Source organism: Haemaphysalis longicornis, unplaced genomic scaffold, assembly GCF_048455015.1.
Source record: "Haemaphysalis longicornis isolate Haplotype H1 unplaced genomic scaffold, Haemaphysalis longicornis Haplotype H1 scaffold_7, whole genome shotgun sequence".
Lineage (NCBI taxonomy): Eukaryota > Metazoa > Arthropoda > Arachnida > Ixodida > Ixodidae > Haemaphysalis > Haemaphysalis longicornis.
The window spans coordinates 136293835-136321414 of record NW_027526422.1 but is presented as its reverse complement, the minus strand read 5'-3'; the positions used below and the strand labels follow the sequence as shown (position 1 = coordinate 136321414).

The window sequence follows — 27580 nt, the reverse complement described above, 5'->3', positions numbered from 1 at the left end:
AAGTGATATCACGTTTCAACATCCCTTGCAGGCAAGAGAACAAATGCGCTGCATTTTTACGCAATACCAATTAGGCAACATTTACCGCCCCTAGCGCTGCTCTTGAATGTTAGCGACTGTAATTTGCTAATGCTTCCTAAACTTGTTTCACACTCCAGTGTATGCTCCAAATGACTGAAGACACTGCACAACAAATTTATATCAATATTAGAATATTTTATTTCGGGAGACGTTCCCTGCAGCGGTAACATCACTGAGAGAAGAGCTCCGTCAAAATAATTTAAACATTCTAGTTCTTCATGATGACTGCGGTGGTTCACCGAAGAGGGATTTCTGAAAATAAAATCAGAACGAAAAATTACTCCCAGTGTTCAGAGGATTTAACGATCGACATACAGTATTTTGTTAAGTATGACCGGTGAAATTAGTAACCAAATATTGCACTTCCTTACTTCAATTAGCACTGTTTTTGGCTTCGCTTTATAGTAAAACCCTCATCAACACTTATCATAGTTACGGGGTTACGGTAATATACCAAAAATACTTATTGTTATCCAATTGCAATAATTTTAAAGGCTGCCGAGAATACTTTGGAAAGAAAGAGGAGGTATATTGCAAAATACACCGGCTCAGTGGTGCCTAGCATTGGTAGAAACTGACTCCCTACCGAATCGCCCTGTCATACAAACTCCTTAAGCATGCGAAGAATAAACTTCAAATACTCACACTTCTTCTTGCGGAGGAGGGTGGTGTAATCGAAGGGAGAGCCAAGACCGTATCCGTAGTTCAGGCCGTAGGAGGCGAGACCATGGCCGAAGCCGTAGTGGCCGACACCGTAGCCGAGGTGGCCAACACCGTAGCCGTAGACTGGGGCGGCGTGGGCGACACCGTAGCCACCAACGACTGGGGCGGCGTGGGCGAAACCGTAGGAGCCGACGACCGGGGCGGCGTGGGCAACGGTGGCCACAGCTGGAGCGTGGTGGACGGCGGTGGTGGTAACAGCTGGGGCAGCAGCCACGACTGGGGCAGAGCGGACGACGCTGGTGACGGCGGGAACGGTGGGGTAGCCAGCGGCGTAGGTGGCGACTGGGGCAGCGTGAGCGACGGGATAGCTGGCAACTGGAGCACCAGCGTAGGCGGCAACTGGGGCAGCGTGAGCGACGGTGGCCACAGCTGGGGCGTGGTGGACGGCGGTCACGGCTGGAGCAGCGGTGTAGGTGGATACGGTCTTGGAGACAGCAGGAGTGGCGACTGGGTAGCCGACGGCTGGGGCGTAGCCGAGGCCGAGACCAGAGTAACCGACTCCGTGGGCAAGTCCGTAGTGGGACAGGCCGTAGCCGGCGTAGCCCAGACCGCCGTAGCCAAGGCCGTAGCCCAGGCCGTAGCCAGGGACTCCGGTGTAGCCAGCGAGAGCGCTGGTGGCCAGGGCAAGGACAATGCAGGCACGGATCTGCGAAGCAATGTTGCATGCATGTCACTCGATGTTGCTTTCTACATGTAAAATTTATCGTTCCCTTTTTTATAGTATTTTCAATGGTTATATATTCAGGTTATTTTCTCGAACGCATTGCAATGCTAAGGGACAGACAAGCAAGTATTCTTTCTCTATCCCATCTGAACGACCTTCCCTGAAAACACCTTTACCCGAAACAGTTTTGCTGATAGTCCCCTAGAACTTCTTAAATTGCAATTTTCAGTTCTACCTAGCATACGTGTCCCACCCTAAGGAATACTGCAACCATGACAGTGACCCATGCAGGGCTATAGTATTAACTTTACGTGAGGGAAAAAGCAGGAATTTAAAAACCTGTCCCCGGTTAAAACAAAAATAATGGGCAAGCTTTCCTGTTTTTTTAAGCTGTTTTTGAATCTCGCGTTTAAATCGACGGAAGTTTATGGAAACTTAGGGTAGCGTCACTTTTGGACACTACTTGGCTTCACAAATTTAAGTGCAAATTTAATTATTTCTGCCTGTTTATTTGGAAATTCTTTGTGGGAACTCCAGTCCATAAAGTGCCGGCTTTTGTATTAGCTAAAGCAAATGCAATACATAAAAATCGGTTGTCTTTCCCTTTAAATAAAAAAAAAATTACCACAGGGCTGATTGTGTGGTCAACGCCGCCTGTATACACATTGCCTGACGCGTCGCCTGCTTTCCAATGAGAAGGGTAGGGACGCTTAGTTCGGCCACTCCACCGCTATATGGCGCGCGCCGGCGGACGCTCCGCCTTACGTCAGTGCTCGCGAGTCGCGAACACTGCACCCACTTCTACAGCTTCTGTTTGTCAGTTTGCCTCGTAGGCGTAGGAGGGCCGCGTGGGGAACGCTAGACAAACTGTGAACTATTTTGCATAGTTTCCGAGAAGCGGCGCTGGCAGGCGTACATGAAAGCACGTAGGGACGCTACGGAGCGGGAAAAGATAGGAAAGAGCAACAGGAGAGTGGCTGTTTGGCCATTTTTTGCTCACGTGTTAGGCAATGTTTATACAGGCGGCGTTAATGTGGTGGAGTTAGATAAACTTCCCGCTTATCATCTTTTTTAGATGTAGTGTTGCGCCGCGCAGTCTGATTACTGAAACGCCACATCCATGAAGTATGTCATATCTGGTAAAACTGGACCCTCAGAGGTTTATTTCTGTCGTTAATTTATTTCATGGCAAGTGTATTTTTATTTAAAAAAATAACTAATTTCCACAAACAGTTACGGCAAAGATTGCAAACGGCGTCCGTCATTTTCATTATATGTGCGCGGATAAGGTTGCATAAACAAGCAAGACCGGCTTATTTCTGCGGAAAAGTAAGTAGACAATAGCATCCTTCTTTGTTCAGGTTCATGTCGCAGAGCGCTTTTAGCAGTAAACGTGGCCGTAATCTTCGGAGCGAAATATTTTTGAGTTGGACGCCACACCACCTCAAGAAGAGGACACTTTCTGAGGCTTTGCAAAACCTGTGGAGGTACTAACAAGTATTTTCAACTGGACGTCAACGCTTCAAGGGGTGCCCTCCAACATTTAAAGTTTCCTTAAGAGAACTCTCAGATTCTCGGAATTAGTGTCATCAGCCGCACGTGATCTGGCGAAATGGCACTCCTTTGCTGCAAGATTTCTACTAGGACCCAACTCATGACGCCAACCACGTGTTATGATCATGATTAATAAAGCATCGGTTGTGCGGTTTTTCTCATCAGGCCTTTTAGTGCAATGGCTGAATTCGTTATTTCTGAAACAGATAAAATTACTGTATTTTATAGGTTTATTCAATGCAAGCGTACCGACATCCGTAAATTCAAAATTTCGGTACTTGTATAGTAGGCGTTTATTTGGGCGTTTTCACATGCTAACACTACGAGAATTATATTTGCAGCGGCTGAATTATACGCTTCGCCGCACGTTATTCAATTCATCTCGTGTCCTGTTTGGATAATTCGATGAATTCGACTACATTCGAAGAACTGCAGTAGAAGTCCTTACCATGGTCGTCTTCAGCTGTTGGTCCAACTTCTGATCTCTTCACGTTCGAGCTGCTTTTTATACAAAACGGTTAGAATGCGGGACGGCGAAGAGTGCAGAGGGAGGCGGGACGGGAAAAACTAAAATTAGAGAAAGTATTCCGCTTTCGCAACACGCATTAAAAAAGGTATGCCACGGTGCACGTAAGCACCACGCCCCCTTGAAATTATAAATGAGGAGCAAGTAGCCGGTGTCCTCAAGATGTAGCCCTTTCCAGGCAAAAGCAGGGCGTCGCCCTGTCCTTGGTGTGTACACATGTATGGAAGTGTACCCTTGCACCTGTTTACTACCGATCACAGCTTACGCGAAGGAATGCTTTAGTGCTTATAGTTGCTCTATAGAATGCTCTATAGTTGTTTTTCCAGAGATATCGTCAACTCATTTCAGGTAATGAAAGCCATTGTCAGAAGCCATCGAGTAAGTACACCAAAATAAATGGTCATAAGAAGTGGTTGAATTGGTCACTCCTAGGATGCCAATGTTAACAATATGACGAACCTGCACGTGGATTCCAGCCTAACGTAATGTGTACCATTCACAAAGCGATAAAACTTATTTCATGTTTATCCGCACCGTCGGTGTGGCTTATAAACATAAAGGCACTGTAATTGCTACAATCGCATCATTTTGAGTTGGGGTTTGTAGGAAACAAACTGTGTTGGGAAAGCATTTGTGGAAATATATTTCTGGAGGCATATGCTGTCGTGTTTGCATGCAATGCTTTATGAGCTTGGGAGATCCCGTGAAACGAAACAATGTGTGTGTGCACATCATGGATCCCTACACCGTTATGGGTGTGTTACGCTGCGTCGGTGAATACACGATAGCGACATACAATAACGCCTGTATTGAAATACCTACTCAGGGATATTTACCAGTGACGATGACAGCCGCAACCAGAGACCTATGGGTGAAATTCGGTCCCCTTGCTGGTACATGAATGGCACTTCGTATATGAATATAGCGCCGCCTACTAGTTCCCTCTGCATACTGCAGCATTTCACTTCAGCAAGTGCTGAGAGCAGACGGCTGTTCGGCCTTTTTCGCCGCTAGTTGCAGTCGTGGGTTTTAACGCTAATTGCTGAGTTCGGTATTTTATTTTTATATCAAATATAAAAAAAGCTTTAGGCACCCTACTCCGCGAGAAACCCGGCTTTGTTGTTGTACGGTAGAGAAAGTGACCGCCGGTGTAAAACGTAAATACAAAACACACTTCATTCCGTATAAACACTGAACCTGGTTATCCAAAGTAGGAGTACGTTTCCACCGCGATATCTCAGACCTGAGCACGTTTTCAGTCGTCGAACGATTTACTCTGAACACGATTATCCAAAGTAGGAGCCAAGTACACCTCGACCGCGATATCTAAGACCTCAGCACGTTTTCAGTCCTGGAACGAGAGTTAACCTAGTGCGGCGGGGCTGGAATCATAACGCCCTGTAGGTGAACGTAACTGCACCTGAGTACAACAGGTGCACTTCATTGATGGATATCTCTCATACTGGGGATGTTATTGCGCGAAGTCATGCCACTCTGCGTGTTAAAGTAAATCGCGCCAAAACGATGGCGAAAGGAAAGCGCCAAAATAGGCACAAACGCCACGTACCAGTGAAGAGGTCTTTGAGAGGTATCGCAAAGGTAAGCCATGATTCTTCCGCCTTCAAATCACTGAAGAAATCTTATTTAACACCAGTAATGGATTATCGCAGTCCTAGCTTTTGTACTGCTCATCACTTCTCCGTATTGCTTTATAAAAAAGCAGGGTTTGCTTTCTCTTCGTCGTTTCAGCTGCTGCGTTCATATCACTAAATTATTAACGCCCTACACCGCAGCCGAAACTCCTTGCTTGTGCCTTGTACCTTTATGAGAACATACCGTTGCGATGATGGCTGATTTTGCGTTCCTGTTGGCAACGTACATACCCACACATATCCATTTACAATTCAACAAAAAATAATGCTTCCCTCATTTTGCGTTGCCGGAGGCACCTTTGGTACGCGTAACGTTTACTGCACCGCGGGGCAACATTTTTCTCAGTGAATGTTTTCTCACTTCATGTTTACACCCTTTAGTGTGCGAAGAAAAGGTACCAGTATTGAAAAAAAGAACGTTGTGGTGGCGCTGGATTTGTTGTTTGAATATTTCTATCTCTTCTGGTAATGTGGTCCTGGCCGCTCCTTCCTATATGGTGCTCGCGCGACTGAGACTGCAATGATCTTACCAGCCTTGGAGGGTGATTTATGCTTGACACCTTATCTGCAGTATGCCTCCGCAAGGAGCTCACAGGTACGTTAGACCTTTGTGATTGTACCTAGTTATGCTACTTTACTAACAAGCGAACTTGTCAATATTATTTGAGTTAACACTCCGTAAAGTTTTGGTGTACGCCTGATATTTTTCTATTAGCATGATAAATCCATTCCATTCTGTTTTTGGTGTGACTCTCATAATTGCTGCACTAAAACATAAACTTATTTACTGACGAGGCGTTAGCCATCTTGGAGACTGAATTCACGTTGGCTTTTATCATTTTTCCAAATTGCTAGCAGCTATTACCCCTTTTCCATAAGTGCAGAAATAGGATACTTGAAAGTGTCCGATTCCTCCACCAGAATACGATCTAGGGGGCAAAAAAAAAAAGTCCCACGTATCCCCCGTCATTTTCTTGCCGTTCAAATGATGAATACGACCTCCGGCTCATATGGTCGCAACGCCAGCGGAGTGCCCTTATCGGCCGACGAGTAATGCTTCTGGTGCAACAGACTGCCCTCGGCAATACCACCTTCGGTTGAGGCTGGCTGTTTCGGCTGGCGTTTGAACTGAAATAGTACTTTTGTTCCCTGAACCCGGGTTTTTCGAGATACAGTCACCCCAAAGGATCCTGCAACATTTTCGTTTCAGATTTTTAAACCTGACATCTGAAATTTAAAATAACAGCAGCCAGTACATATAATGGGTGGCCACAATAATATAGTTACCCCAGTAAAATGTTATTGATCTACTCCCATCATATAACTAAAAACCAGGTACAACGAATTTTCTCTGTCGCAGTCTCGGCGTAGTTTGCCCGCCTTAGGGACGTCACTGGAGCCAAATAACGGGTATTAGCACGCTTTCTTTTGTTTGCAACAATAAATGCATTTGCTAGCCAATTTACCTTATTAACAGCTCAATAAAAGCGATGGAAAAGCATGAAGCAGGACACATCACTGCTGCGACAAGCACATCAGGCAGTGGCATTTAGTGCTGGCGACAACTGTAGCTATTGCCATGTTACTAGGCACAACAAAAAGAGTGAAAGGGTTTATCAGACCTGCCGCAGGGGTCTCTTCAAATGCCCGCGTGGGTGTTTACCGTCGCTTGTCCCAGCGGTAGCGTAGCTGCCGGTCGCCGGGCACTTGTCTGTGTGTTTATTGATTGCAGTCCCAGAAAAAAATGTTTGCAGTTTGTTTACTCAACGACGCCCCTAGGTAATGGTCTTGGTGTCATTTTTTGCTGTCAGGATCTGTATCCTGAGCCTGTGGCGGTGCCTTATGTGGTTTTTCGTTAAATGAATGAAAACGTTCTTTCTTGGCATGATCTCCCCTGTCACGTTTTATAACAAAAATTACAGCTATTTCAACGGTGAATGAGGGCGTGGTGCGAGAAAATCGGGAGCACGCGTTGAGGTCGACGCGTCCGACAATTTATAGCAGGAACATCTGAACGGGGAAGAAGAAAGATAAAAGAACAATCGAGCAAGCTGAGGAGGAAGAGCAAGAGGAGCGAAGGAGTTCGTTTTCCTCAGGCGATGCACTCTCCGCACGCTAACTGCGCCTTGCATTGCTTGGGAACAGACACGAGACCTCTTTTTTTCTTCATAGCTTCGAAGGCTCTGGGAAAGGGCCTTCGGACGCTTCGGATACCGGACTTTTCCAGATATGCCAACATCGCGCTGTGCCATTATAAAAGGACTAAATAAGGAAAAAGTTACAAGTGCCACCCGCTATTGATTCAACAGTAAAGTAATCTGAGATCTCAAACCATGCGTCGAGGCTTCCTTCTTCGATTAGTAGTTGAGATTTCTCCGTAACCAGTAATTACCCTTTCGTTCTCATGCAGCACTTTAGTGTTAATTTATTTTGTTCAATCTATCAAGAGGCCGCAAATAAAAACATTTCCTATAGGTTGAGCAGTTTCGTGTGGCTCCTGGAGAGCCGTGCTGCGCAAGCGCGAAGAGCAGTGACGTCACACGGCGCACAGAACGTTGCTCGCTGCCAGGCGTCTCTCACACACCCCACGCGCCCAGCGTCTTCCCCGACCTCCGTTTCGCACGTGGCAGCGCGGTCCACTTCATGATCATGCGAGGGGTGGCCGCGTGTGCACCGATGGCTCGTGTGTCGCAGCAACACCGGCGTGCGCCTGTGGAACCAGCTTAGCTGTGGGGCGATTGGTGACGCTGCGCCGGAGCCGCTTGATAAATATACATGTGTCACATAATGCGTGTACCGTGTGTGTGTCATTGAAGCGGCAGTAAGCATGACAATCAAGCTAATCGAACACAACCGGGAAAGCTAAGAATAACCAGCTGACCCTTAGCTCCCGCTACGTATATCCTGGCATAGCGGAGCTAAGCCAGTGCTAATATTTCTTCTACATTGAGTAGCAATGATTAGGCGTTTTGCTACTGCAGTGCAACGTGCTACAAGTCACAGCGCCTATATCCAAAGAAAACTTTCAAGTAGTTGGCACTGTCTCTGCCTTTCTAATGATTTTGGTTAGTCTTAGATTAGCAAGTTTATATTAGAGTTAAAAGTGGTTATGCCTTTACAAATTAGCAAACACATTCATTCGCCACGCCATTTGTCCCTGGTTAACATAGCTTCGAATTTAAATCTTATCGTAGATGAGCAGCAGCTAGAAGAGGCGGACAAACGCGGCGTCCACTGTCGCTGCTGCTCTGCTTTTAAATGCAGAGCATTTCTTAGCCTCGCCTGTTCCTGCGTCGGACGGTGTCAACAGTTTCGCGTCCGCAGCAGGTGCGCCTCTCCTTCCCTCCTCTCTCTCAACAGCAGCTGGCGCGCGCATGTGTCGTAGTCAGCCCGTTCGCTCCGTCGCGGTCTCGGCGTAACAGGTGCGTGATAGCAGCGCGGTGGGGGGTGGAAGGGCGCGCGCTGCTTGCGCATGCGCGCTCTCCCCCCCGTACTGCTCTCCCTCTACTGCGCGCGCTGCAAATATAGCGGCTAGCGGTCGCTCGTGTTTCAGTCACTGCGTTGCTCCTTCCTACCTTGGTTGACGCTCGTGCCCACGTTTACTCGTGCCTGCTACTCCATCATCACGGAAGAAGCGATGGAAGCAACACTGCCTTCAATCAGCACTGAGGCCCCAATGCTCTGCATTTACTCGTGTTCCCCTCGCGGGAAGGCGCGGGAATTTTTTTTAAGTGCGATGCACTTTATAAGCGACCCCGAACCTTCCGCCGTCCGCATTGCTCCTCCTCCTCTCCCCTAGCAACGGCGCGAGGAGCGGAGAGGAGCGTCTGTAGCAACGGCGCAGCGACGTCACACCCCACGTGACCCGCGTGCGCTCCGCCTCCCGCGCCGTGGCTGCGCGCGCCCGCGCCGGCTCCCGCACCGCTCCTCGCGCCGGGACGTCACACTCCTACGTGACCGCGCGCTGGCGCCTTTGCGTCTGCTCCCCCTCTCCTCGCGCCGTGACGTCACATGCTCTGCAGCTGGCGCGCCTCTCCCCCTGTTAGGTTTGCACTCACCCTCGGCGCGCGCCTCTCCCCTCGCCTGACAGCTCCCCCTCGCCGGTACTGCGCCTCTCAAGGCGATGGCAGAATTACTACGCCGTGTACTCTCGGTGCAAGAAATGCATTCGCACTTCCTCACGATTCCCTTCGGGGAGGTGGGGGCAATTTTTGTAGCAGAGCGTTCCGCTGCAGGACCTAGTGATGATGCTCTTTCATCATGCCCAACATTGTTAACCTACCCTGCCGACGTACCCTATAAATGCCGCCGCATGAAGAGACAGCCGAATGAGTCGATCGAAACCTGATTTTTAATTACCGGACGTCGACGGCGAAATGTGAGACGAATCAGAAAATAAAAGAGTTTCATTTTGCTCAAAATACGCTTTCTTGAACGTTAGTAGCACTGGCATGAAACGCGCGCACAGTCTGGGCCTCTTTTACAACGGCGACATCTGACCGAGTATACCCGTATTTTCGCGCGTATAACCGGCCCCTGCGTATAACCCGCACCCGCACTTTGAGCCCGCCGGAAAAAAAAAAGAAATCCTTGCGTATTGCCCGCGCATTTGATACAGAAAATCTCTACCAAAGCTACTGCTGAAGTAACACATCACGAACTATGTACACACAAAAAAATGTGTATACAGTAACAAGTAGAATACACTAACTTCAAGGCGAAACTCCCAATTTACTCAGCGCCACTGCTCTCGCCAGAGCTATCACTTAAACCACAGTCCTCACTGTTGTACACAAGGTCATTTTCGGTTCCATGTCATTTTATTTCCGGAGCACGGCATGTCCGGAGCACGACGCGTGTGCGCTGTGGGCGCTGTGTGAGATAATGTTTGCGGGTATGTGCAATTCGCGGGTTTAAAGGCCTTTCGTCGAAGTAATAAACTTCAGTTGTTCAAGTGCGCTCGTCCATGGTTTTCCTTCATTGTCCTTGTATGTTTCGCGCAGTCGCTGCCATGGAAGGCTCAGTCAGTGTTACTGGGCAGGAGCTTTACAGCGCAGCACGCATTGCTGTGAAGCTGCCGCGTATAATGCGCACCCAAATTATGCCACCAAAATTTTCGCATTTCGGTGCGAGTTATACAATCGAAATTGCGGTAATTAGGCTCACGCATTTCAGAAACATCTAATTTTTTTTTGTGCTGGACAAACACTGAAGGGCACGTCATTCTCTATGCGCAAGGATATTTTGTCAACTCAGGTGCCAAGTATGAAAAAGCTTCGTGGATCTCAGCCATCAAATTATCCCTACGTGCGGAAAATCGCAAGACTTTATCTTCTTCATAAGCCAGAATAAAAATTCCCCGACTAACACACCTCACTAACGCTACCGCCATTACGCACTTCCCTCCGCCTACAAAACTCAAGAAAAAAGCGCGGGCATGGTTCTACCAAGTCATTCAACAAATCATTTCTTCCTGTTGCCATAGAGGAGTGGAAAAACGTGCCGTAATCCATAGTTATTAAACGTCACCCAGAAAAACGCAAACAATGATTAACAGCTCATGTGTATAATTACAAGTCCTATGACTAGCGTGTACAACAAACAACGTGTTGTAGAACCAAATACTGGCGATCGTGCACAGCTTTCGTGTCTCTTAGCATTTAGTTATTCTTTATTTGGTATTTCTTATCTCACGAACTAGCTGATCATTATCTTTTCTTGCGCGAAAAGAGTTTGGTAAAATTGCTTTACTGTTGAATCACCATTTTGTTATTGTCTTCCAATGTGTAGTTTCCTTCCGTATTTTTTCTCCTTGTGATTACATGCGCTCCAACTGCTGCTGTGCTCACTCCAAACCTATTGTACGCCAACACTGCTTGTGTACCCTCCTTTTCTTATCGGCCTTTTCTTACTGTTGTTCCACCTGCTGTAGTGCTTTCTTTCGTTGTTATTTTTTGGTCTCTTTTTTTCCTTCTTACCCCATGCAGGCAAACGGCTGCAGGGATTAGTCTTTTCTTGTTTTAAAGACAATGGTCTTTCTTGGGCTGCTTGAAACCAGAACGTTTGCTCTGCCAGTCTGACTTTCAGCGACTCGATTCAGCCACCCGGCCAAAGTGAAACAAAATCTGCGCAATGGTTTTATAAAGTCACAGCCAAATTTAAACGTATAAGTCGTGTGTCAATGTTCATACTTGCCAATATATTTCAACTAGAATAAAACATTACCCAAATATACCCGAGAAAATTAATACATAAGTGATATTTACAGTGTTCCTTTATAAAAAATATCCGACGCTTTATTTTTGCGAAATGAAATACTACATCCTCTGCATAAAAAATTCACTCCATCACCTGCTGTCGCCCGCGCCAATACAGCTTCTGGCGGCATTTTAAGAAATCAGGCGGCCAAAGTTACGAAAGCTTCGACTAGATATGTTCCTCGTTCTGCTTGAAACGCACGTGGAGTAGGGCAACGTGGTTCTATAAACGTTGAAGTAGGGCGTCTCTATTCACGCGCGTCTCTAACGAGGAGAAGCGCTGGTATCGAGGCACCGGGGCTGGTGCAGTAGAACGCGGTAAATGTAAATTGACTTGAGCAAACCTTTAGTGCATTCCCCTGGACAGGAGCGTGACGGAAGAGGAGCAGCATGAGAGGTTAGCGGGAAAGCGAAGGGAGGCATTTAGTTGGAAAATGTCCGCAAAGATCATCGTCTTTTGTCGACATTTGCAGCGAAAGGAGCAGATACGGGGCCATTTTTCTTCCAAAACGCCGTGACGCTGTTTTACATGTGTTCTCATATTTTTGATATCGGTTGTTCCATCTGTTTATATCTACCGTTCTGATTTTTCTTTGTTTTTGTTTCTAACGAACATATGTAAGACCCATTGTCCTTCCCTTTCACGCATTTTTGTATACTTCTAATTTTTGTTGTTTTTCTCTCTCAGGTGTTATGACCATTTCCAACCTGACGGGTCCACCCGCTGCCCCTTCTGTAATTCTTGACATAGGTCCTCTAAACCAAAATTAATTGTGTGATGATGATGACTACCTATAGGATGTCGTGCAATCGAGAGACATTCCCAAATAGTGAAAACTTAACCAGCGCAATCACTCAAAAGTCAAATATTTAACCAATGCGTCCTGCCGGTAGTGACATATGAAGCCGAAGCTTTGTGCCTCACTAAACAACCGGAAAGCAGACGTGGGTCCGCGCTACAGGCCATGAAACAAAGAATGATAGCAGTAACACTTAGCCATGGGAAACGCCCTAGATCAGGGAAGAAACACTACTAGTTGTTATCGCAGTTCAAACAAAAAATTAATGCACTTGGGCTGCCGATATAGTGAGATGGAATTGCAAAGGCTGGACAACCTGGGTAACCGAGTGGATCTTGAGAGATGGGGCGAGAAGAAGGGGAAGGAGGCAAATGGAGTGGACTCGAGCAGCGAAGGACACGCGCATTTGAAGGTCGATTGGAGAGGCTTTCGTTCTGCGGGGGAGGGAAGCACGCTGCCGATGTTGAGAATAATGACGATGTATGTCCAACTGTGGGTCGGTCGATTCATCCACCCAGACAAAAGTTAAAAAACAATTCTAGAACGAGCGATTTTTACAGGTCAAAGTTTTCGGAAATATTTATTCTGGTAGCATATTTCTTACTTCGCATCATTCTTGGGCAAAAAGATAACGTTAGGCCCATTGGAATCAAACATAAATTAATGCACCGGCTATGTTAGCAATGTTCCTTAAAAAAATAGCCGTGGTATCGACTTCGCGACAGCAAATAGCAAAATTGGCTGCAGATCTTCTCGCTTCGTTGGCTTGTGTCGTCAAAACGCAAAGTGTTATTATGCCGCCGCTGCCCCCTCAATGTCTGTTTTCTCTCCTCTACCCCGCTCACGTTCTTATCCTCCCTTCTCAATACTCCCATCGTAAATTGTTTTGAGATTCCCTTACTTCAGTTCATTTTTTTCGCGTTCCACTGCTGGCGACCCATCTATATTCAAACCTTTTATTGCTGAGTCCCGCCGAAAAAAAATTTGAATGCTTGGAATTCCGCGCTTTTAGTAGTTTTGGCCCAAAATATTCTTTCAAATTCGTATCCTTTAATCGAATATCGCAAATAGCAAACAAACGTCTGTATTGAATTTAAGAACGCAGCATTTACCCGTTATGTATTAGCGTCATGTGCCCTAAAGGTTCCTTCGTTACTCAACAAAATAGGTTGGGCTATTTCTTTGACATGTCTCAACTTAGCCACGTGCTATTGTATTATGTTTTGTATAGGTGTACATATGTGTGTATATGTGTGCATGTTTATTATATTTGTCGGTGTGTATTGCATTGCCCATAGTTTTGCGAGAGCCTGTTATTTATGCTGCTATTTATTTCATATGCAATAGTAGCATGCACATTCTTTATTTTTTACAGTTGGCAACATAGTTCTTTTTATTAGCCTATGTGTACTGAAGATACTGTGTAGAATCTGTTGCACATTTCCAAACCTTATCGAACAAAATAAATTTGGGGTTTTGATCTCCATCAAGCTGCAAAGGTACACGCTTTTCCCTTTTCTTCCCTCTCTATGAAGCAATACAATACAGGATTGATTGATTGATTGATTTATTGATTGATTGATTCATTCATTCATTGGTTCATACTTTCATTCGTTCATTCATTCATTCATTGATCGATTTTCGAGAGTGTTTAGCGTGTATAACTAGTTAGGAAGGGTGTGACCTGCATATACTTCTCGTTCAAAATTTATGTTAAACCCGTCGCTGTGGCTCAGTGACTAAGGGGATATGCGGCTGAGCCCAAGCAAGTGGGTTCAACCGAGACCACGGTGGCTGTTTTTCTGAAGGGGGGGGGGGGGGGGGGCGAAAGACGAAAAAACGCCAGTGTGTCAGCAATGAGGAGCACGTTCAAGATGACCACATTGTCAGAATTGTTGCGGGGCCGTCCAGTATGGCGCTGCTAAAATCCCAGATATACTTCCGGCACGATAGACCCCATCATCAATAAATAGTTCTCCTCACCTTAGGCCGTGGGCTGAACAGAGGTACAGACAAACAGACAGACAGACAGACAGACAGACAGACAGACAGGCAGACAGACAGACAGACAGACAGACAGACAGACAGACAGACAGACAGACAGACAGACAGAAATTTTAAGGTGTAAGTTGCCCCAAAAAGGTAATCGTCTTCAAAACTAGGTAGAACAATGGTTTGATCAAAAAATACAAAGAAGGGTCGCGCTCAAGCCTCGACCTCGTGGCGACACTGACTGCAATCTCAAAGTATAACGAAAGCTCTAAACAGGTGGCGCTGCGACCCGTGCAAATTGGTAATATGTTAAGAACCCTCCATCGCGTTTGTCACAGGAAGAGCGAGACTAGAGGAGAAGAGGGCGAAGGTTGGCGGGGAAGAAAGGAGAGGCAGTTACGCGGCAGCGGATGAAGAATCCTGCGGTCTTTCGATGAGATTTCCAGCGAATCAAGCCGATACGCGGTCATTTTTTAGAAAGGCTGCACAATGCTTGCAGCGTTGCAGCAGTACTTGGTCTCTTTCATCTAGCGAAATGAATGAATTGTGGGGTTTTACACTGTCGCACTTCCTCGCCCACTTTTATCCCACTCCCGGACACAAAGCCCGAAATAGGAGAGTATTGGAATCGCGCAAAAAAGCCTGTTCTTTCTGCTCGCGCAGACCAAGTGTTGCCGTGAACGTAGGAGTTTTCGCTCCCGTCCAGAAGAAATGTTGTAGCCAGCCGCCGGCCGTTGACACGTCTTGCTCCGACCACTAAGGAAACAGCGAGGCGAACTCAGAGCATTTATATCGGCGCGAGGCAGCGAACCCAGGTATGCGGAAAATGCGCATGTAAATAACGTCTTGATTGTAGACCCTGCGTGTAGCAGTGTGAACATTTGTCGCCGTGTGACCACGCCGCGTATACGCGAGACATAGCTAACACAATGAGGGTTTACCTGAGTCAGCTTTGCGGGTTACAATCACGGCAGAATCGAACCAAAAATAAGCAAAACCATTCTTAAAGAAATAAAATATCATCGTAATAAACCTAAGGCGGGCGAAAAAGCGCCCAATAGTAAACAAATAACGTTCATATATGCTTATTGTACCTTGCTTAAACAGCCCTTTGTTGATCATTATGGACGGCCAAAACCAGCCTAAAAGGGCAAAGCCATGAACTTGAAGGCACAATATGAGCAAAAGTCACCCAAAGTGGATAACAGTACGAGTAAAAAATCTTCAACAAAAGTAGTAGAGACCAACACACAACATGTAAAACCCCTAATACTCCAAAAAAACATGAGCTATTGCTGGTCCAAATCCCGTACTACATGGTAAGAATTTACCTGCGAATGCGGAGATGCAGCGCCTCTTCTGCAATACAGCGATCTATTTTCACCAGTGCGGCCAATGGCTAAACGTTTGGTACTGAACAACGTCTCTTGAACCAGCTGGACCGATCGCAACACAACTAGGTGAACGACCGACACGTTCTCACTGCGATGTTCAGGTTTAATTGAATTAATTGTCCAAGAAATAAGATGTATTTTGTTTAGCAGAAGAAAGAAGCGTCACTTGCGACATGCCTAATTACTAATTAATTGAGGAAACAAGGTGTTTTTCAAATGCGAAAATCGCAATATTCGCAGGCACTGCAGAAAACTGCGAATTTTCTCAAATCCGGCTATTCGCTCCACGGAATTCGTAAACGAACTGTTACGCGGTGGCAGGGCACGAATCATGAATGATTATGAACGATCAATTTACACTATTTACAAGCGGCCATGGCAGAGTTCGCTCAGTCCGCACGCCCGCCTTTTTTCCTCGTCGTCTTCGACGCCCGGGCTATGGCGCTATGGGGATTTGTCCGTCTGTCCCGTATACCCGCACGCAAAGACGACCGTCCCGATCGAGGCCACAGTGCCACGGATAGAAGACAGTGTTGGCGATCCCTTTTGCCTGCGAAGGTCTGTGATAAGCAGCTGGACCTCATCTTAGCAGCGCTCTAGTGCAGGCTGCAATGGTTCACGCGGCTGCTAACAGGTTACGCACAATCGCAGAAGACGGGTGCTGTGCGGTTGGGGATTCCTGTGCGACGTTTGGCTTTGTTATTGGGGTCTCTCAATCGGACAGCTCCAGGCGGCTCCTGGTCCACAAGCTACTACACCAGTGCCTCGATTTCATCGCGCCAAAGCTTTTCCCGTCGCGCAGAAGCCATTGGAAGTAGCCAGCAGCGAGCTCGATGACGTCAACGCGCATCCGGAAAGCTGGACGTCGACAGTTGCGGTGAGGATAAGATGCGATGAGTATAAACAGTGAAGTCCTTTTCACGGCAAATGAAGATGGTGGTCTCCGATGATGACTGCTCTCCGAACATCGACGCCCACAAGGCCACGACGAACTGATAAGGGTGCTGGGAACCAGGCCGTACGAAAAGGCAAGGGACATGGTATAGGCGACACGTCTTGGCTAGTCACATCTAGTCGGGTCTCGGTTCTTGATCGACTTTTCACGGGCTGGGGACACGGGGTGGGGGTATCGTCATGTGCTGATCACGGCGGGGCTGGGGCTGCCCGACACGGCCCGCGTATCCTCGATGTTTGCGCCGGTGCCGAGACGGAGTTACGCCGGGGCCAGGACGGGGAGAAAACCGCACACTACACCAAACATGTTACGTGGCGGCAGGGCACGAATCATGAATGATTATGAACGATCTATTTACACTATTTACAAGCATCCATGGCAGTGTTCGCTCAGGTTGGTTGGTTGGTTGGTTGGTTGGTTGCCTCCCACCATGGCACATACCCACGCGGAGGATTGGCCAAGAAGTTTTGTGCCTAATGAGGATGTTACCTGTATTATTTTAGATCCCAAAATTTAGAAAAGGAAATACCCAACAGAATTTTTTAAATACGTATAATATGGAAGTAGATTCAGGAAGAAAAATGAGCTATGTGTGAATGTTTAGCTGGCTAGCAGGAAAACCGGCCTGTCACCGCAACATAAGAATGGAGGGCAGACACAACATCCCTGTGGCAGACTCCTAGGGTGGAAGCGCCTAATGACAGGACCTTGGAACTAGATAGCGGAAGGTTAAGGCGTCTAACATGTGCAGCTTTCCCGCTCATGGCAGTCCCTTCAACAGTGATTACTCTGCAATTTTTTAGCGAAATGAAAAGTTCTTTTGCACAGCAAATATTTGGGGTGAATACTTGCTTTGTGCACAGTTTCAAGTTGCGCTCGTAGCGCGATTGCGTTCCTGAGCCATGTGAACTATCCGATAGAAATGCATGGGGAGTTAGATTTGACAGCGAATTACATAAAAAAAATATTCAGAAACCTGAAATGTTCTTTTAGCGTTTAATTCTTCACGTTGACTTCTAGCTTTATGCCAAATATCATTTTCCTAAAGTGGTTTTTTTAGGTTCCCGAGGGGTTGTAATTTTGAGCGAGAAAGCTGGGTATAATTCACTCCAGATGCGTGCGTCTCATTGGGCAGAAGCTCCGGCAATTAAATAGGAAATGTTCTATATTTTCCAGTTCGTCGCAGAAAGGACATTGCGGAGATGGAGCCAGCCGAGATTTATAAAGATAAAAATTTAGTGGGGGAATTTCGCACCGAAGTTTAATGATTGCTAACTCGCATATCCTTGTTTCACAAAACATCGGCTTCCATGCATGACGAAGGTGGCTATAATCTCTAGAAGATAGAAGGGCGTCTTGCTTATAAGCCTGGAGTAGCTGTAGACGTTTAAATCTTGCCCCCAATAGAAAACTGTCATTTGGACATTGCACGACGACAGGGCCACCAAGAGACGTGCTGGCTAATTGATCAGCCACTTCATTGTACGAGATTCCTGCATGTCTTGGAACCCACACTAGCCGAACCTCACAAAGCTGATGCGGACCAAATGATCGGAATGTGCGGATAATTGGAGAATCTTTTTCGGATGTTAATGCAGAACACACAGAGAGGGAGTCAGAAAGTATGACTACATGGGAAAATGTATGCTGAAGTTTTTGAAGAGCCAAAATTATTGCCAATAATTCCGCCTGGAAAATAGGTGTGAAATCAGGTAACCTGATCGAAAAGGACCAATCGAGGTACTGGGAGAATATCCCGACTCCAGCTTTCTCATCAACTAGTGAGGCATCGGTAGCAATGACGATATGGGAATGAAGGGTTGACAAATGATCCTCCAGCAATCCATTTAGAATTCGGGCTGACAACATCTTTGCATTCGGGGGGAAGATATTATCAAAGTTTATTTCAACAGATGACGCACTAATACAAGTAGAGGGGAGCCGGAAAAGGTCTGCGTGAAGTGGCTGAAGCCATGACTGCACTAGATCCATCTGGGGTCTCTGGAACCACGTCCACTGAATGCGTTGAAAAAGATCAGGCCTCAGACGGAAAATGAACTGTGCGTCATGCAGTGGGGGTTCAAACAATTTGACAAAGGTTAGTACGGTCAATAATTGGAATCTAAACTTCAGTGGAGGAAATCGTGCCTCAAAGTGTAAAATAGGGTTAGCGACATATTTTGGCAATCCCAAGCATAGTCGCAAAGCCATTCTCTCGACGATAAATAGGGGATTTAATTTGTACGCCGCACAACCAGAAAATAGGACGCAGCCAATCCGCACGCCCGCCTTTTTTCCTCGTCGTCTTCGACGCCGAGCTATGGCTGCTTGGGGATTTGTCCGTCTGTCCTGTGACAGAACAAGGCACCATGTAGTACGAGCTTAAAGGGAAGAAAACTACCCTAAATTATATTTGTAATGCACAAATGAGTCATGAGTACATTATAATCGCCTAAAAATACCTTTCAACTTCATCAGACAGTAATAATTCAAGGACTCGTGGGATTGCAACTCGACTTTGCGAGCATCCTATCCACAAGCAGAACCGCTACCCTACGCCTCCCACCGGTGCAGCGGATTTAAGTAAAAACACGTGCATACATGTGTAAATTCGCTCCAAAATGCCACTATGTGTAACTTGGTTGTACAGTTCCGATTAATTAGGGAAGTGAAGAGTTCCCCTTCGCGAGAACTCTACAAATCCCCCTTCACCGGTTGAGGTGCTCCCGCAAAGGAGGGGGGGGGGGCAGGGATTTTCAACAATCAGGCGAACAGTTTTTCATTTATTTACTGATTTATTTATTTATTTTTTTATTTATTTATTTATTTATTTATTTATTTATTTATTTATTTACCCGAAAGTGCTTTATGCCGGGATCCAACAAGATCTGAGTGACGCCATATCCGTCCCGGAAATGACATCGCCAGAAACACGCGGCTGCGCCAGGACTCGAGCCGAGTGCTCCGTCGCCGCAAGGGGAGGTGCCATGCGCTTTACCGACTCCGCTACGAGCTGAAGCGCAGACAGCCGTATGAACGCGCCATGTATCTTTCCTATTGGTGCTATTCGTTGAAAAGTTTAGCGGTCAATTTCTTCGCCTGGCAACACTAGAAACAGCCACAGACATGGCCGATGCGCCAAGGACACGGTGCGGCTTGGGCCACTCTGCCCACACGCCGAAGACAAAAAAACCGGCGTGCTGATCCCTCCAATCCGATTCTAAACGGTGGCGTCAACAAAGATGTTATTATTCGCACTCACATTGCACTCGAGGGAATACCGTGCGTTGGGTGAGGTAGAGTTTGTAACGTGAAACAGTCATGTGTTTCACAGTCGTGCTTATCATGGACAAGTACCGCCATCCCGCGGAGCCCGACGTAACGAGTGACGGCGCACCATGGCCGGGCTAGAGCGGCCGCGCGCGCTGTGTTGATACGGCTTTCGCAGCGGCCGCGGCGACGGCGAGAACAATGCAGCCCCGTGTCGACATAAAGTTCCTCCACCAACGCGCGCACGCCGCTGCTCTAGCCCGGCTGTGCGCGCACTCACACGGTTGCATGGAGGAGAAGAGGGGTGCTTGATCTGTGGGCCGTGCGCACAACATCGCCTAGCAACAGACGCTTGGCCACAGAATGGCGGCACACCCTTGGTTGCCTGGATGCATTCCGCGCAATTGAATACCGGCTATTACCTCCTCTCTTTCGATGGCGCGTCCGTCTTAGAGAGGTGAAGTGAAATAGTGCATCACGATGCTAATGAGCGCCTACAGTTGGCGCCAGCTGAGCTCGTCGCAACGCAACCGTCTGCCATACACTCCACGGAGCAGGCACGCAGTGGTCGCACATTTCCGAAAGCGATGCCCCAGCCGGTTGTCGCTGGGCAAGCACACTCACAACACAGCCCCGCAAAACATGCTCTTTCGCTGCAGCGGACCGTGAGTTCACCAAACGAGTCACTGGCAAACCGTTCGGTTTCGTTTGCACGGTTTGCGAGCGCGTGTGGCTTCCTTTGGGTTTTCGCACTGCTCCGGCGCGTGCAATTCAATGTCTAATGTTGATAAGTCTGACTGTGCCATTGCGATGAAATATAAATAGCGATGCAGAATAAACCTTCAACCGATCCTGCGAAGGCACATCTCACTTTCGTGTATTACCAATTGTTATGAAAGAGGGATCGACCACATTATTTATTTATTCGTTGGTTTGTTGATTTTTATTTCTTTATTTTTATTTAGTTATTTATTTTTACTGAAGCCCAGTTTATTTTAGGAGTGGGTATGTACACCGAGAATTGCAAACGCATACACACTTTTTTGTTCAGGTCAACACAGAAAATAAAACGCATGGAAGTTTCGCGAAGATTGGACACAGGAGGTAATTAAAACTGCAACAGATACCGTATCTAAATATGCGAAAATTAGTAAAACAAATTACTGTAATATACAAATAGTTTTCTCAAGGCAATGGCTTAATTTTATCTGTTAGTAAAGTCAACCACTGATTGGTTCGGGAGTAAAATTTGTTATGAAACAGATTAGTGTTTGGTTGAACTGGTTACAGTATTAAGTCATTAGCTATTTCTAGTAGCTTTTAGTTTATCAGGAGACAAAAAGTTATTTAATGAGCAGCGGGGCTTATCGTGAGAACAGGCAAACATGTAAGACATTCACGGTCACGGCGTTCGGACGCGGATTATAACTTAAGTGTTGCAAGGTGGGATGACTGTGAAAAGCTCCAGTTGACACCGCGCTGAATAAAACTAATTGCTTCATTCGCACCCATTCGAGCATGGTAATTTCAGATACTTTATAAGGAAACCAGATGGTGCAGCCGTATTCTAGGATAGGTCGGATGAGCGATTTATATGTTACCAAGTTTGTTTCACGTCCAGCTTGCGGCAGTGTAAGAATCAGGTAGCCTGGTTGTTTGTGCTTTGTTGCATAAGTATTTAAGGTGTTTTGAGTACAACAAAATAGGTTTGAAGAGGACGCTGAGGTACTTATAACGGGACACCTACTGTAGGGAAGACTTCTTAAGAAATGTTAAGAAAATCGATTAGAAGTACGCGTGCTGATAAATAAAGTGACTGTTTTTGTGAAGTTTATATTCATTTCCCATTTGTCGCACCACCTGCAAAATTGTGCAAAAGAATAATGTAGTTAGTTATGATAGTCATTCGTACTAATTACGTTGTATAATACACAGCGGTTAGCATAGAAGCAAGCTTTAGTGGATACATATTTCGGCAGATTATTTACTTTACAATTAGAAAAATAGGGCCCCAAGACCGAACTCTGGGGAACTTTAACGCAAGTCTGGAGTTCCTGATGACAAGATTGAGGGATTAAACGATACATACTGGAGCAGTTATGTACAAAGCTATGATTCAAATCATGTAAGAAACGGCTATTAAGCATGACACGTAGTTCACGGAGACGTTTTGAGGAGGTAACGCTGTCCAACGACTTGAATAAATCTACAAAACAGTGTCAATTTGGTTTCCCAATCGAAGCACCTGAGCAATGTATATTCCAATTAATCCGCATAGAGCCGACCGCTCAGCACTTACATAAAAGGTGGATAGCTTGTCACGCTGGTAGGAAGAACCCGTCAGTCGTGTTTCTTATGGGTTGAACGTATACTCAACGACTGCTTCAGCGGTTGCTGAAAAGGTTCAGTCTTGTGTATTACTACTTCTTGCGTTCTTTTTGCGCTCAGAAAACACCAGTTGAGAAAAGCCATTAAATACGTGAACTAAAGCAGATGCACCACATTCAATATCCAATCACTGGCTTAGGACATTTGTTCCTCCCATGAGGTCGAGAACAGTCTGCCCTCATGTGATACGTGCGCATAGTTGACAACAAGTTTGTAGCGACTACATATAGGGTTAATTAAATAGGGCCCTAGACATACGAGGGTGGCAAATAGCCCGTCTTGAAAACAGACGCTTGAAAATGAATAACTGAAAGTAGTGCCTACTATTAGGGCATCCATGCGCATTCTTGTCTACAACCGCTGGGTCAATCCATCCGGATACGCGCGGCAACGGGAGCTGCAAACCAAGTCATCCGACTGCTCGGAATACGGGTACGGGGAACAGGCGTAGCAGGTTTGCGTTGTCTAGCACTCTAGGGTGATATATCGGATGCTCCTGTATGTCGAAATATTTACATCGCTCTTCAGACTGATAACGTTACAGTAAGTGCATTTTATTGTTGTGAAAACGTGGTGCTGTAGAGTAGCGTTAGTGTTTCTTGCGCTTCCGTGAACTGTGAATCTGGTAGCGTCAGGAGAGTATCCCACTGTTGAGCGTACTCTTAGGTGACGCCTGGCACGTTGCAAATGGTACGAACTTGGTGCTCTAGTCCTTAGCCTGGGTTTAAAGTATTGCGACTTGATGCAAGCAAAGCCCTTGCCCTCTCGAAGGAATGTGCTTGTGCCCACGCAATTTCAACGTTCCTTTTGCGGGATTTTGGTTGCAACCATGGGGAATCGTTGGCTCCATCCTGACTGTCGCGTGCTTTGTAGACCCTTCCTGCGAATTCATTATCATAACGGCTGCTAGGCTTGGGTAAACTAGCGCTCCCGATAACTTTACTGTTGTGTTGTAACTTTTGGCAGTTTTGCATGGAAGGATTCTGGTTGAAATCGCCTTAACTATTATGTTATCATTTGTTATCTCCTTGTGTTCAGGTGTATATACAGCACTGAACTGCCTTTTTGTCACGGCAGCAATGCGGAAGCCACTACGCACGATTTACAGCTGTTCACGTCGGATTTCTACCAGAATAGCGCGCCGAACGGCAAATGGCCTCAGAGCTTCATCCCTGCTGTATGCTGCATGTTTTCATGCGTCGCATTTATTGCCAGCTATACCTATATCCAGGACCGCATAACGCGCTGCACTTCCACAAAAATGCAGATTTAGCGCAAGCAACACTTTTAAGCGCTTTATTAACGCAAATGCAGACAATTTGTCGGGCAGAATTTTGAAAAAAGAAATGAATAGCAACAATACGAAAATGTAGCTTTCACAAAAATTATCTCACAAAATCAAAAATGTGCATCTTATAAATCTCTCCCTAAAACAGCAGATTAAAAAAAGTCCGCGAAAGAGCGTTGAAAATTTGTATAAACAATAGCGTAAAGAGACCAACTCTGCACTACGACTTGCATCTTTAGAAACACAATTAGGGAAGTAAAAGCAGTTCATCGCTATATTGATATTCTTTGCATCATTTGCGTAAAGAAACAAAAATAAACTTACCAAGAATAAAATATTCCAACGTTTTTTGCTACTCATGGCTATATTTGGCTGGGAAGAACTAACACCCTAGAAATGCGGCATAAAAATGCTCCGCATTAGTTGACAATTCAGAGAATTTGTGAAGATTTTTTGTTTGTCTCCTTTGCGGTACGCGCTCCCCGTTTGAGTATATACAAGTTCAAAATCGGGATTGTGATGAAATAATGTGAGGAAGAGAAGCTCTTACAACAGGCCTTACTAGAGAGGCAGTCGCAAGGTGTTTAAATAAATGACAGTCGCTTGTCTTGAACTTCTTCGAAGCAGAGACGCGAGAACTACCTCAGATTGTTACTCGATGCGGGACCACGGTGTCGTTACAAACAGAGAAGTGGAATTGAACTGGTCACACATGTTGCAAAAGATCCCAAAATCAAATCTTATGAAACGACAGCAAGGAAGCGTTCCTTTTGGTTCACGTTCATCAAAGAATATTTGGTCAATGTCGACTATGGCACAGGCACCTTGCCATCAGATTTAAGGCAGATATCGGTTGCAGTAATGTTGTCTATGTTGCTGAGGCGGTGCCTTCCCAAAACTGAAATCCAACACAGGCTGCGGCCAACATTTATCGATGGACATTAATGCACTGAGTGTTTGTGTTTTATTTTTTTTTTTGGGGGGGGCGGCGGGATTGCAAGTCATAACACGATTTGCAACCCATCAAAGTTGAGCGGGGCACATTGTTTATTCATGTTTCGTTTTTCCTCATCCACACCCTGCTAGAGAACACGTGGTAACCAACGGGATTTGATCACAGCGAACGTAGGCGATTTTGTGAAATGGTTTGTGGACGCCTGCCGGGTGCGTGAGTTCGCCCAACTAACGAAGTAATGATGTCGCGTCAACAATTGTGCCTATTTAGCACATAAATTTCGTTTGAAACAGGTGTCATGGCATTTATGCTACACCGAAAGTCAGGTGTAGCCGTTATATCGATGTTCTGTCTACAAAAGTCACACGTAACTATGCATTCGTGGATAATCTCCGAAACACAGAATGGACACTCCAAGCAAAGAACAAGGCTCGTAGCTGCCCGTCATACCAGCGATATCGTGTTTCAACGTCGCTTGCATGGAGGAAAGGAGATACACAGCATTTTTATTTGCTAGTAATTGAGCAACTGCTGCCACCACGAGTGCTCCCCTTGAATGCTAGCCAGTGTTATTTGCCAGTGTTTCATCAAAACGTTTCAAATGACCAAATACACTGGAGAACAAATTGAATCCAAAATTATAGTATTTTATTTCCGAAGCTGTCTCGCGCAGCGGTAGCACCACTGGGTGGAACATTTCGTCAAAATTATTTAAACATTCTAGTTCTTCGTGGTTTCTGCGATAGGTCACCGAACAGGAATTTCTGGAAAGCAAAACAAAACAAGGGATTAGTTCAAGTGTTCCGATGATGTAAACATCCGCATAGAGAAATCTTCTTGAATATTGTAAGTAAATTTAGTAACACAACATGTGCTCCATACCTTCAAACCACATGGCTTTCATATATAATAAAAACGTTTTGCAGCGCTTAACATAGTTAGGGCCGACGTTGCAATAACTACAGTACTTTACGTTATCCTCCTAAAATAATTTTAGAAGAACGCCGCAATACTTAAAAAAAAACTGCGCGGTATGCTGCACATTACTGGTCCCTAGCATAGTCCAGATGTGTAGAAAACAGGATTTCCCGGCAATAAAAATGCGCTAAACATGCGAAGATCAAACACTTACACTTCTTCTTGCGGAGGAGGGTGGTGTAGTCGAAGGGAGAGCCAAGGCCGTAGCCGTAGTTCAGGCCATAGGAGGCGAGGCCGTGGCCGAAGCCGTAGTGGCCGACGCCATAGCCGAGGTGGCCAACACCGTAGCCGTAGACTGGGGCGGCATGGGCGACACCGTAGGCGCCAACGACTGGGGCGGCGTGGGCGAAACCGTAGGAGCCGACGACTGGGGTGGCGTGGGCAACGGTGGCCACAGCTGGAGCGTGGTGGACGGCGGTGGTAGTAACAGCTGGGGCAGCAGCCACGAGTGGGGCAGAGCGGACGACGCTGGTGACGGCGGGAACGGCTGGGTAGCCAGCGGCATAGGCGGCGACTGGGGCAGAGTGAGCGATGGGATAGCTGGCAACTGGAGCAGCAGCGTAGGTGGCGACAGGTGCAGCGTGAGCGACGGTGGCCACAGCCGGCGCGTGGTGGACGGCGGTCACGGCTGGAGCAGCGGTGTAGGTGGACACGGTCTTGGAGACAGCTGGAGTGGCAACTGGGTAACCGACGGCTGGGGCGTAGCCGTAGCCGAGGCCGAGACCAGAGTAACCGACGCCGTGGGCCAGTCCGTAGTGGGACAGGCCATAGCCAGCGTAGCCCAGACCGCCATAGCCAAGGCCGTGACCGAGGCCGTAGCCAGGGAATCCGGTGTAGCCAGCGAGGGCGCTGGTGGCCAGGGCAAGGATAATGCAGGCGCGGATCTGTGAGGGAAGTCAATATGCAGGGCACTTGATGTCGCATTCTTCATATAAGAGTCATCGTCGCTTTTTGATGGAATTTGTGCTGGTTTTGTATTGAGGTTACTTTCTTCGAAAGCTGGATAATCTTAAATAAAAAAATACTATGAGACATGGCTGATTATTTGCTCGAGATGAATGAGCTTCCAAGGAGGTAGCGTTTCCTCTGGTAAAATTGTTTTTTTGTAGGTTGTGTAGTGTCGGTACGTTTATTTCCCTTTACTATTACCTAAAGCTCCATATCCATGAAGCATACTAAGTGAGGTATACCTGCACATTGATTTTTTGTCTTTCCTAATGTTAAACAGAAAATGTGTATTTTTAACCTAATATAATACGCTTCCTTAAACGGTGCATGTAAAGATTGCAACTGCGTGTGTTATTTCAACCATGTGTACTCGGTTAAGGTTCCGTAAAGCAACAAGACCTGCGTATTACTCGGGGAAAGTAAGAACAGATAGGTAATATGCCTTGTTTGCTTCAGTTAATTTCGCTGAGCACTTAACCGTAACGTTCGAAGCTACATGTTTAGAATATGATGGCAAACCGCCTGACGAAGAGTACAATTCCCTGGAGCTTTGTAACAACTCTGCAGGGACTAAGAGATTTTTACGAGGACATCAACATGTGACGGTGTGCTGCCCTATTTTCTAAGGTGTCGTACGAGGACTCTCAGACTCTCCTAATTAGTGGCATCAGCCACAAATAATCAGTAGATATAGTGTCCCTCTCCTTCTACATTTCGGGTAGCACAAAACCCATGAAGCGAATAACGTGCCATGGTCCAGATTGAAATCGCAACGGTTTTAATCTGTAGCTTCGCACGTTGCGCCCATTACTGTGCAATGGTTGAATGCCGTGCCCTGCAAAACGGATTTACATAACAGATTTTTTTACCTATTCAATGCAAGCATAAATACACCCAAAATTGAACAGTTTCGCTCGTATATGATCGGAATATATTGGAGCGTTATCACGCGATAACACCGCGATAAGTTACACTAAACAATGCTGGCACTTAATTTCATGCCCCCCATACCGTGTTCGGATAATTCGCTAAACTAGACTTCAGTGGAAGCGCTGTTGTAGAAATCCTTACCATGGTCTTCTTCAGCTGTTGGTCTAACTGCTGATCTCAGCACGTTCGAGCTGCTTTTTATACAAAACGGTTCGATTGCAAGAC

At 46.4% G+C, this 27580-nt stretch overlaps 1 protein-coding gene across 1 annotated transcript; it reads right to left on the bottom strand.

Moving 5' to 3' along the window:
• Nucleotides 1–195: 195 nt before the first annotated feature.
• On the bottom strand, nt 196–27580 carry LOC144146559 (uncharacterized). The gene is made up of 6 exons (XM_077678503.1): nt 27497–27580; nt 25632–26361; nt 6066–6129; nt 5385–5412; nt 727–1450; nt 196–333 (listed from the first exon to the last, which is right to left on the bottom strand). Coding segments are annotated over exons 1-6 (1551 nt in total). The 5' UTR covers nt 27500–27580; the 3' UTR covers nt 196–331.

Coding starts and splice junctions, on each gene's coding strand:
- LOC144146559 (XM_077678503.1), bottom strand. Junction 6,130..25,631: donor CCTCCTCCGCAAGAAGAAGT/GTAAGTGTTTGA, acceptor TTTGCCCCCTAG/ATCGTATTCTGGTGGAGGAA. Junction 1,451..5,384: donor AATCAGCCATCATCGCAACG/GTATGTTCTCAT, acceptor ATTGCTTCGCAG/ATCCGTGCCTGCATTGTCCT.